Consider the following 12,177-nt stretch of genomic DNA (forward strand, 5'->3'; position numbering starts at 1 on the left):
TGATCTTTAGTGCATGGTGTGTTTCCCCTCCTCCCCATGGTTCTGCTTTTTGTTTGTTCCATCTCTGTGCTCTCTTGGGCAAAGTTATCGTGGCTCTTTTCTTCCTAGACCTTCACTATTCCAGCTAATTTTTAACATTTTGTCAGGTTCCACAAAAACCGTTGCTTTGCATTCATTCCCTGAGGGAAGGCTGGCTTTTCAGCTTAATGTTGCCGTGGTAGAATCACGAGCTGTAAGAATAATTCCTGTTTTTTCCAGCATTGATGCTCTTCTGCTTTGTTGTACTAGCTTCACACTTGGAAGTGTTCCAACAGAATGAGAACCTGACTGTCCTCTAGCTGGCTAATAAAAACGCCCAGTGCAGTTACAGGAATGCTGACACATTGTTCCATAACATGCGTAACTCCCTGGGTATGTTTTGTAGACTGATTGGAGAGAAGACTTACCACACCTTAAATCCCTAAGTGACGTGCTTGTGTGTTATTTGTACATGTGTTCATACTTTCAAATAAAAAGCAGAAACAAAACCCATATTGGGCCTCTAGTTTGAAGTATTCTGCGCTTCCCAGGTGGTCCTGCTTCTGTTTTATTGGGCCAGCTACTAAGGGAGCTCCAACACAGCATGATGATGGATACAGAATACCTCAAAAAGGAGGATGAAGGGGAGTAAAATATGCCACCCCAAAGCATGCCTTTTTGGCATAAGGATTGTTTTTAAGAAACGACAGACACAGGAAAAGCAGAAGTTACCTTTTGTAAGGGACATTTTATAAATTTGCTTATAGCAAATCTCCATTTGTAAGGGTGTCTCCCTCTATATTAAAAGGATGACTCTCCATCACAAGAAACTCTTAATCCGTGGAGAAGGAGCCCAGTTTACATCTGCATAACGACCTTACCATACTTTTCCTGGTAACCTCCCATAACTGACATTCCCCACCCCCAACATCTTTCTCGTGTGGAGGGGAAGAGGTAAGGTGATACCCTGGGCCATTTCAGAGGGTTACTCAGTTTTTCTGGGTTTCTCGCATGTTTACAGGAGGTCGACGTGTTATTGAACTGTTTTTCTTCTATTAATCTGTCTTTTATTAACGGGTAGGATCCACCCAAGAACCTAGAAAGGGATTGGGAAAATTATTTTTCCTCCCCTACAGTTTGGTGACTCACGATGGGACTTGCTGAAACAGCATACTCCCTCTGGAGCCTGCAAACAGGACCCTGGAAAACTGGCAGAAGCTGGCAGAGGGTAAGAAGTCATCAGCTCTCCTAGCTCTTGCTCTGTGCCTAGTTGGAGGAAGGGAAAATTTCACCTTCTTCATCCTTTACAAATTTGCATTAGCAGGAGAAAATATTTGTATGAGCGGTTCTTTGTGTTTAGAGATTCTGGTAAAGATTCTTGTTATGAGTACCCTTGTTTTCTGTTGATCCCTTTTGTTCCAGAGTCTGGTCATTGTTTTCTGTTGTCTCTTTTGTCATAAAGAGGAGAACGATAGGCCAGAGGTTTTCCTTTCATTTTTGTTTGTGTCTTGAGAGCTTGGCTTTTTGACCAGTGAGAATACTTACCGTGGTTTCCACTAGAGGGAAGATGCAAGTATGGGTTTATATGTGGCAGCCAGTCAAATACGGCTGGGGATTCAAGACAGAAGTGAGAAGCGGCGTTCTATCCCACTGTGCCAGCTATCGGGGAGTTTGTCTTAGGGGTTCCCAGTCCATAAGGGGCCTGTCGTCTCAACCTTCATTGTCTCAGTGCCAGAACAGTCCCATTCCAGTAGCATGTGTCTGGTGTCACAGATTAGCAGTTCTGGGACTAGAGGTGTCTCACGTTCTCATGGGAAGCAAGAGACATCCTTTCACTACATTATTCTTACTGCCTGTGACAAGGGAAGGTCTTTGGTTTCTTATGCTAACCCAAAGAGTGAACTTCCTGGATCTTTTAAGGACTGCATCTTTTCCAACAAAGGGTTGGACACCTCTTGTCTGCCCAAAGGGGCACCTCTTGCATCCACGGTTAAGCCATAAAAAAAGCTCATGTGTTTGAGTCCCTGTGGAGATTAATACAAGATTCTACTCATCAATAGCCAGATGATGGATCCTTTGAATTGGAAATACTTAAATGTTTAAAAAAAAATTTAGAGGTTTCTCGGTCTAAATGGATGTCTTATGGTATTTGTGGAATGATAAATTGAAAAGAGGACATGAAGGAATATAGCATCCATTTTTAAGGACTCTCTTAAGATGAAGTTACAAAGCTCTTCTTATCTCCACTTTCAGAAGATTCTATCAGATTTAGAGAAGAAGTAGATCAGGGGCCGTTCACAACTCTATTCACAGGGACCTTGACTGGCTGCTCAGGGGTCTTCTTCCCACCCGTGTTTACGTTGTAACTGATTCACAGTTAAAATGTTAACGATGATAGGTATAAGGTCTCTGTTTGTGTCTGTGTTTATGTGTGTCGTAGATACATTTTTCTACCTCCAGATGGTATTGCCAAAATTAATTTGTAAACCAGCTCTACTTAATTCACTCAGAGAGAACTGCTTATATGAATTAAGCATTTCTAGACTCAGAAGTATAGAAACTAACCCAAATGTTTTCCAAGTTCATATGATCTAGAAAAATATTCAGTAAAAGAAAAAAAAAACTAGTTTAATTTAGTTTAATTGAAATAGGTATGCTTTCAAGATTGTCAACTTTGGATGTAATGCAGACATACAGCTTTTATTCTACTGGGTTTATTAGTCAAATGAGTTCCTCTTATTTCTGTTACAAAACCTGTCAGCAAAATAACAGGATGATGGCCATAATGTCTCATGAAATATTTAGAAGTAATCTCAGCATGATTAAGAACAAGTGAATTAAGTAAATTTAAGTGGGATTAAAGTTTATGAATGAAATTTTCAATAATGATGTTTTATAACATATGTCTACTTTAAAATAGCTTTCAAAATCTTTTTGGTAATTTTAATCCATAAAATTTTCCTAAGTTAAATGATGGAAATTCATTGGAATATCTAAATTTCCAAATATAAAATACTGACACATTACTGAATGTAGGTTTATCTACTTTTGGCTTAATACAGAGAAACTAAACATATTTGGGTCTGTTAGTAAATGTCTTGTGCCACATTGAAAAATTGTACTGTAAAGCAGCATATGCTTCTAGAAATTATGAAATGTATTCCTAAATTTGCCAAACTACAGTTGATAACTGCTGCTTAGTTTTAGAAATTAAGGTTTCAGAGTGTTGGGAATTAAAACTACTAGAAATAGTAAGGAAAACCTCTCTGTATGCAAGGAAAGTAAGATGTGGTTTGGGTTAAGAAAAGGTATGAGGTACAAAGATGCATTTCTGTTACAGGAAAGTGAAGTTGTGTTCTAGAGTAGAATGAGTTGTTTCAGAAGAGGAAGAGAGTAAAGGAAAACTAATTGGATATAGAAAGTTGGAAAGAGAAAACCTTGTGTAATTAAGCTAAAATGGAATGAATTCATAAATGTGTAAAGATAAACTTGACTATCAGTAGTATATTCGTGTAAAACTAAAGCTTGGTTTTCTTTCATCTGCTAAAGGTGTAACTGAACCAACTTGAGTTTGCTTCTTGGCCAGTCACAGGTAAACACTATACCAGGTTGAGTTGTCGCACAAAGCAAAATTTATTTGCAGCAAAAAAGGAGTTCATGGGGAATAACTAAAAAGCTGTGACTCCCTGAGCAAGGGTGGATGAGTTCCTTTTATTTAGGGTTAGGATGAATATTTAAAAAGGGGGATCTCTTGGGGTGCCTGTGTGGCTCCATCCATTAAGTGTCTGACTCTTGATCGGCTCAGGTCATGACCTCAAGGTCATGTGATCGAGCCCCTGGTCAGGCTCTGCACCGGGCATGGAGCCTTGCTTCAGATTCTCTCTCTCCCTCTCTCCCCTTCCCCACGTCATGGGCACATGCTCAAACAAAACAAAAAAACCTCTAAAAAGGGGATCTCTTGTCATCATATATGGAGGCAGGCATAAGATCCCACATGCACCTTAAGGAAAGCTGCCTATGCCACTTGTACGTTATGTCAGTGAGGCTTGTGCTCCCTGTTAGGTGGAGATTTTAGTATCACAATGAGGTAAAGGTTGGTCACTCTAGAGGTCACTCCATGGTCCATCTGCTCAGGTGCGAGCCAGGGGCTTAAGCTGAAACAGGTCTGGGTGGTCCCGGCCTGCTGGAGGTCTTACCAGGGCAGTTGCTGTGCTATTGCCTGAGGGGCGTTTCGGTTCCCATTTGCCTGAGTTAAGAGACAAACCGGAAAGAAGAGCCTAAGGAAAAACGTAGGACAGAGGATGGTGAGTACAGGCCAGGGGGCAGTAAAGGTCAGGCCTTGAAGTCTAGCTCATAACAAAAGGACAAAGTTCTCTCGGACTTTTGGTCTGCTCCTGATAAAGGTTTCTATCTTTTAAGTAAGCTGATCAGAAAGCAAAAGATTTTGTGTTCTACTGAAATAATTTCTTGTGTTTCAGGTTAGCTCTATTATCAGGTCTTTGATTACTTAAGAAAACCCAGTCTTCTCAATATGAAGAGCGAAGTTTTGCTCACAACTAGTAACCTTCTGTATTTGCCTTGAAAATCTTTCGTCACTTTGGTTAAATAGGTAACCAAGTATTGTTCCCTAATTCTAGTCAAGTGTTCAAAACTACTGATATTTGAAAGAGCTGAAATTCGAATTCTAAATGAAGTCTTTCTGACCTTGAACTAAGTAGCGATATTCCAGAGGGCCCTTGGAACATCTCGAGATTTCTCTTTCCTTATAAAAAGAGCTGTTACACAAATTAGACTTTTGTTAAATTACATGGGAAGCACTGGCAAATAAGTGATGCTAATCTTCGTTTAGGTTGTATTTGTATAGGTACATTTTTTTTAATTTTTAATAAATTTTTTTCTTAAATTTTATTTCTTTGACAGAGAGACAGCCAGTGAGAGAGGGAACACAAGCAGGGGGAGTGGGAGAGGAAGAAGCAGGCTCATAGCGGACGAGCCTGATGTGGGGCTCGATCCCATAACGCCGGGATCACGCCCTGAGCCGAAGGCAGATGCGTAACCGCTGTGCCACCCAGGCGCCCCTGTATAGGTACATGTTATTAACATGAAAGTTCCAGAAATTGTAATTCCTAGAAATCTGTTATGTCATGGTATGTTACCACTTGTAATTCTACTTATTATCTTAAAATAGTATGTTACAGAAATAACCAAATGTTCTTATCAACTGTATTATAGTGAACTCTCCCCAGATCTTTAATCATGGCCATTTTTAAAGTGTTTTGCCGTGTACAGAAGCTATTGTTTTGCTTTTGCAAAACTCCTTCATCTTCAGAGAGATTCACAGAAAGGACTCCCGACAAGTACAGGTTTGTGGTAACTTTCAAATCCTATCACCGAACTTACAAAACTCTATGGAAAAAGTGGAATTATAAAAGATCAGGATCAATGAGAGTTACATGGGACTGAATGAACGGTTGAGGATGATTTTAATTTTTATGACTTTGTTTGAAATGCTTATTTCCAGGTTTAAGGAAACCTTTTTCTTTTAAGCTACCTATGACTTACAGCAGTTTGGTAAAGTACATATTAATGAACAAGATGAAACAAGTACTTTTTCTCCCTACCTAATCCCTTCAGAATTTGGAAACTCAGCCATTCTTATTTTCATGGTAATACAGTTATTTGTGTAAGTTCAATAAGCATCTGTTCTTGTAAGAGGAATAGTTAGAAACATTGGTTATATTTCCACGACTTTGAGTGGAATGTCGTATTTGCAAACGTCCACAGGATCAGACGTGACTGTGCAGTTTTAGGAAGGTTAGGTTGACTTTATGGAGTTAGCACAGGCCCCTTACAGGGTTCCAGGCAGCCTTACCAGGTGAGAAAGGGGACTTCCCGGCAGATGCAGGGACCTTAGGATATCTGGGGGATCTTAAGAGAGGAACTAACCCAAATCCATAAGTACTGTAGGCAAAATGAGGGAAGATCTTGGCTTTCTGACCTCAGTAGGCTCTTAAAAAGTCCAACCTGAGATTCCTTACAGTAAGTTCCAATAAAACACATTTAAAAGAGTGTATATGGTCAGCCACTATTCTTGTTATTGTAAATAATCAGGCCAAGTGCAATTTTATTGTCCTTTGCTGGAGGTGGGGATGATTACAGAGAAAGATGGTGCTTCAGCAGGAGCTGTGATACACCCTTGTGGATAGCAGATTCTAGCTGTGTTGTCTGAGGTTTCTTTACCTGTAAATGGATTTAATCCTGAATTCTTCCAGTTTCCTTGCATAATCTAGCTATAGACCTCTTCAAACTAACGTTCCCAATTTTCCTCTACTCTTTTTTGACTTGGAATCACTAAAAACAAACTGCATAAAATTCCTAGAAATTTTATATGTCCTGCTGTAATGTTCTCACTTAGAATTCTAGGTATCTTGAAATGCGGGTCACAGAAGTAACCAGATGTCCTTGTCAGCTGCATTATAGCGAACTCTCATCAGATCTTTAATGACGGCCATTTTGTAAGTCTTTTGTCATTTACAAAAGTTATTATTTCAGTTTTGCAAAAATGTGGGGCCAAGCCCTGCAAACTGAACATGAATGACTTGATACAAACTCCACAGAAATGCCACAGTAGCTCATGTTTACAGTCTTCATACCTGTTGGCGCACAAAGTTTACCTCAATACCTGATGGCAGAGACATTCAAACTGCAAATGATCCTTTGACCCCAACATGCAGAAGTCTTGTGACTGGCTGCCCTCAGGACAGAGATGTAGTGTATGATTTGCTCCATCACCCTTTTCCTTTTTTCCCCCGTAGAAATGCTTATTAAATCCCTGCTTGCACTGTAGAGGTCTAACTGGGCTCCCCCTTGCCCCTCCACCTCCTGAAATGACAACTTTTTAACCAGCCTGATCTGTTTTTAAGACAGACTGGTTCAGTGAAAAATCTGTCAATCCACTCAGCTTCTGGGCTGGGAAACAAAGGCAGACCCAAAGGGGAGCAGGCCGTGGCACCCCACAATGTGCCTCTTTAGCATAAGAATTATTTTGAGCTGTTTTTAAGAAACAGGCAATCCAGCAAAAGCTACCCTTTCATGGGGGAAATTTATGAGCGAAATCTTCATCTGTTAGGGTCTCTCCATCCTAACACCCTTACTCTACTCTTGCTTACTGGGCTTTGCCTGAGTAACCTCTCACAGGTGCTTCCTCCTCCCCCAACATCTTCAGCTGAAGAAGGTAGTCAAGGGGAGAGCCTGGCCAATTCGGGAAGTGACTCAGTTCTTCCGGTTATCGCTCCTGTATACAGAGGCATACATATTAAACTAAGGTGTTTTGTGGTTTTTTCTCCTCTGTTAATTTGTTTGGGGATTTCAGCCAGAAACCTAGAAGGTAAAAGGAAATTTATTTTTCCTCCCCTACAAGGACATTTACGAAGTTTGAGTTATAAACTATGAAAGTCACAGCAAAGAAACAACATAATCCCATGCTAATGGCAGAATGGTATATTCTTAGCCTCAAACAGCACGTCTGTGGTGGCCATCAGAACTTTGGCAGGGGTTATGTTGCATTTGTTCAATTTAGGCTTTTAGCCATTTCCTAAGTTTACAAGACTTGGTCATATATATATACACACACACACACAATTTTTCACCAGTACAACATAGATGCTGTCTAGAGCCCATTTATGTCAACTTTGGCTGCATGGTGCTCAAATTATGGCAAAACTAATATTTAACAGAAAAAAATTTTGATGGCACGTTAAATGCATACTTCAGCATGAAGAGAGTAAAACACTCAATCTCTAAATTACAAGATTTAATAAAAAGCTTCAAACCCATTAACTTTCTTAAGAAAAACAAACGCCAACCAAATTAACCCTAGAGGTCTCAAGGCATGATCTATAAATTAACAGACCCCTCTGTTACAGGATGTGTTAAGGACTATTATTAGACACACTTTAACTTAAAACAACAACACAGTAAATCACAGTGGCTTTTAAAAATTCTGTAAAATATCAAATCCAAAACCTACACAAAATCTCAGAACCAAAAGTCACGAAAAGAAATATAAAAACAATTTAGAAATAAAGACTTTGAAAAAGTTGGCTAAACTCATATCTTAGCGGTCCATCACCTGTCCCTGGGGCCCGCTTGGTGCTGCCAGCCAGGTGGGTGACGTCACAAGCACTTGCAAAATTAAACGGGAGGAGCTTCCAAATCCCGTCTTCTGGGATGGGTGAGGCGTGGGCAGCAGCTTCTAAACCAGGTTGAATTCCCTCAGGTTGAGTTGGAGAATTGTGTCTTTCACAGCAGCGAACACGAAGCGAATATTCTCCGTGTCTGTAGCACATGTGAAGTGAGAATAGATGACTTTCTCTTTGTCAGGATTCTGATCTTGATAGAGCTTCAGGATAAAGTCTCTGGCGGCTTTGACATCCTGCTTGGGTCCTAGTCAAGAGTGCAGTTACAGGAATAAAGCAGAAAGCTACTAACCCCTGGGTCCCCAAAATCAGTTTCAGGATACTCCTGTTCTTACTTGGGATCCTTCTTTGAGTTCTTATTCCTAGAGAAGAGCTTACCTGGGGTGCTGCCTTTTATTCTAGCTCATAGTGAACCTGTAAAAGAGACTTTTAAAGTGTCCACCCTATCTAAAAAGTGTAATTTTAAGCAATTTGTTGAAAAACAGTGACCCAATTTAATGTTCTGGTTTGGGCCACTCGGGCAGACAGAAGTGCACTAGGAGCAGGGAAAGGACGAACATGGGACCCTGATTAGACACCCAAGTCTGATCTTACAGCATGAGGGCTCTCACTACGTGGGCAATGCAGTTAATAAAAGGAAACGGTGCTAAAACACCGCTCTAAATATCAATATCAAACTTGCTGATACTTGAGAGCTCCTGTACCAGAAATACTTAGCAACAGGACAGTAACTTTCCAGCCTGGGCTCAGTCCTATATATACAGACTTCAGTGTCTACCGTGTGCCTGGTAGGGGGCTGCCACACTATAACCTACACATACGAAGGAGCAGGTACTCTGTCGGGAGACCGGGGAGGCAATGACAGACCGGGCAGGGGCTCTGCCTTTGGGGCTGCACGCACGGACACACTCCAGAGGAAGGCCAAGGGAGCACACGGGAGGCACAGCTGAGCACAGATGTGAGCAGGACTTCCCTAAGGAGGCCATGCCTGAGCTGGGTTTTGGAAGACCAGGTGGAGTTCACAAAGGGTGTTGGCACGTGTGGAGGGGCTGAGACAACAGGCTGATTGGGGAGGCCCCTAGGGTCGTATCAGTAACACTGGCTGGGTGCCGGGGAGGTCAACAAGAGGGACATACACTTACCTGTGTATTCTGGGAAGTAGCTTATTAGATGAGAGTACATGATTTTCTCCTCCAAAAGATCCTTCTTATTTAAGAACAAAATCACAGACGAGTTGAGAAACCAGGGGTAGGTAATAATGGTTTTAAATAAGGCTTTGCTCTCCTCCATGCGGTTCTAAGTGAGAAACAAGGGACTTAGGGTTAATAAAGATAAACAATACTTTGGAAGCAACAAGCCAAATCGCTGGTTCCACCTGTGTGTCCCCTCACCCAGCTGCTGGCTCCACACTACTCTCCCCGGGGACCCTCCCAGGACACCAGACCTCCTGCTTCTGTTTCCCCCCTTCCCGATCTGTTCTCCTGCAGCAACTCCAAATAAACACATAAAATGTAACAAAGACTTTTGTGAAACTTAGAAAAAGATTCATACCTATATTTGACAAAAGTTTTGTTTAATTATTGGGATTACCAAGTGGGGAAAATGCATAACTTAGACCCAAGACAACCACTTCAATTGAAGGTGAGCTTCCAGACCAGGAGAGGAAGGCTGGACACTGGCAGGGCAGGCGACTGACACTACTGAGTGCCTTCCGTGGGCCACACGTTACAGGTGGGGAATACAGGCGAGCTCTGCTAGAGGAACAGGGTCCCCATTTTATGGATGAGCATACTAGTGTTCGCAAATTTAAATTAGGTCCCAAGCCCATGTAATAGTAGGAACTGGTCAAAATTATGTGGAAGAGTAAAAATTTCTTAACATTAGACATCGGCAAGAATATATCAAATGTTCCTAATTTAGGGAAAATGGGGCACTTACAAATCTTACCTGGTGACAATAATTGTTCCAGATGGCACTCAAGTATTTTTTTTAATAAGGTATTTTTAAATTTTTTTTTTTTAAGTAAGTGCTACAGAGCCCAGTGTGGGGCTTGAACTCATGACCCTGAGATCAAGAGTCACATGCCCCACGTACTGAGCCAGCCACATTCCCCGTGCTCTGAAGTCTTTCTAAGAGTTAAGAAGAACTTCCCTTAATAGAGGGCAGTAGTCAGACAGGAGCACGAAAGCCATGCACACCCGACTCCAGAAGGACGCCATAAATCTGTTTCCCTATAACCCCTGCCTTCCTGGGCCCATTCTCCTATTCACTACATTTTTGGCAATCAAGATCTGGAATTTATTACTAGACAGGTGACCCTTCAGTTGTTTTTAAGGTTTAAAAAAAATTTATTATGGTCTTAACAGTCATGATCTCCAAGGAACTACAGCACCGTTGACCCCTGGACACCGCAGGAGTTTGGGGTGATCTCCTGGCACAGTCGAAACGTGCATATAACTTTTGACTCCCCAAAAACTTAACTACTAATACCCTTCTGTTGACCAGTCTCACCAATAACAAACAATTAACATACTTTGTATGTGATGGATGTTATATACCATATTCTTACACTAAAGCTAGAGAAAAACTGTTACGAAGAAAATCATAAGGAATATACACTTTACCATATTTATCAGGAAAAAAGCTCATGGTTAAGCGGACCCGTGCAGTTCAAACGTGTGTCCTTCAAGGGTCAACTACACATGAAGAAACAATTCCTGTAAACCCAGTGAGTGGACACAACACATATCTGCACCCAGGAGGGTAAGTCTGGAGTGGAATTCCTCTCCAAACACCTTGTGATTTTTAGGAGAGGAGAAAATGCCTAATCTGTAACCATACGGAGCTGAAGCACTGGTCCCTCGTGCCCCCTGAATAATCTTTTGAGCTTCTGGGGAAACATCATTAAATAATCCTGAGATGAATTTGGAGCTTGTTTTTCATATTGATAACTTGAAGCCTTTGCTTTTTGGAAAAAAAAAAAATGTCCCTCCTGGAAGAGCTGGGTGGCAGCCAAGACTGCTATTCTTTGCACAACGACACCAGTAAATGGGTTAATCCTCCACTAATTAGCTAATGTAACTCTGCTCCTCAGAGAAAAGCCTGCTCTCAAGAAATACAAGGTATGATTTGTTCATAGTTACTCCCTAAGCCTGGACAGAACTCTTTTCTGGTTTACTACCATGACCTAGAAGGAAGAGACACTCTTCTATGAGGTCAGGATGTCTCGTGCAAGGCTGCGGAAAAGACAAGGGGAGGACAATGGCACCCCACAGAACACAGCCCCACCTCGCAGAGAAGTGACAGCGACAGCTCTCTCCACTCTCTGGGCAGATGTCAATGCAGGTCCCTGCAGCTAGCACCAGGGCAGCTCTGCAGAGGACGTGGAATGCCTGGCCGGGGTGGGTCAGAGCAGCTCTAAGCATCAGACCCCCTCCGCACCCCAGCTCAGTTTGCGACCTAATTTGGGAGCACTGTGGAGAGAGATTGGGAAGCCTGCTCCCAGATATTTATTAGAACGAGCATTGCTCAACTTTGGCTGTGCATGAGCACCTCTGAGGGGCTTGGAAAAGATGCCCCGACTCGAACCCAAGAACTATGGATCTCTACTCTGAGGTCCAGAAGACAGTCTTTTTAAAAAAATCTCTGCAGGGGATTGCATTATGCAGGCAAGGCTGGGGATCCATGCACAAGCATCCACGTAGGCTCCACCCTTAGCACCCCCGAGATTAGCTCCCAGGCTCAGCCCACACCCACCCCAACTAAATCAGAATCTCGAGCTGGACCCACGTGCCAGGTTCCTCCTAAAGATCCCCAGGGAATTCCAGTGTGCATCCACCTCAGAGAACCAGGTTTCCAGGCCAGTGATTCTTCAACTTTCCAATGTATTTGAGTTACCTGGAATCTTGTTAAAGTACAAGTTCTGATTTATTCAGAGTGGGTCAACCAGCTGGGCATGCAT

At 42.0% G+C, this 12,177-nt stretch overlaps 1 protein-coding gene and 1 long non-coding RNA gene across 2 annotated transcripts in view; one reads left to right on the forward strand and one right to left on the reverse strand.

The window, feature by feature from the left end:
* Window positions 1-1,253: 1,253 nt before the first annotated feature.
* Window positions 1,254-12,134, forward strand: LOC117796921. The gene is made up of 3 exons (XR_004621625.1): window positions 1,254-3,610; window positions 5,251-6,533; window positions 10,583-12,134. It is a non-coding gene; the product is annotated as an uncharacterized LOC117796921 (long non-coding RNA).
* The window catches only part of LOC100463849 (guanine nucleotide-binding protein subunit alpha-14), a 187,515-nt gene continuing 181,865 nt past the window's right edge, over window positions 6,528-12,177 (reverse strand). The window contains exons 6-7 of the mRNA XM_002925446.4: window positions 9,359-9,512; window positions 6,528-8,463 (exon numbers count right to left, since the gene is read on the reverse strand). Coding sequence (XP_002925492.1) covers window positions 8,273-8,463; window positions 9,359-9,512 — 345 coding nt within the window. The 3' untranslated portion in view covers window positions 6,528-8,272. The remainder of the gene's footprint in view (window positions 8,464-9,358; window positions 9,513-12,177) is intronic.

The sequence above is a fragment of the Ailuropoda melanoleuca genome, chromosome 17 (genome assembly GCF_002007445.2).
Source record: "Ailuropoda melanoleuca isolate Jingjing chromosome 17, ASM200744v2, whole genome shotgun sequence".
In the NCBI taxonomy this organism is placed as follows: Eukaryota; Metazoa; Chordata; class Mammalia; order Carnivora; family Ursidae; genus Ailuropoda; species Ailuropoda melanoleuca.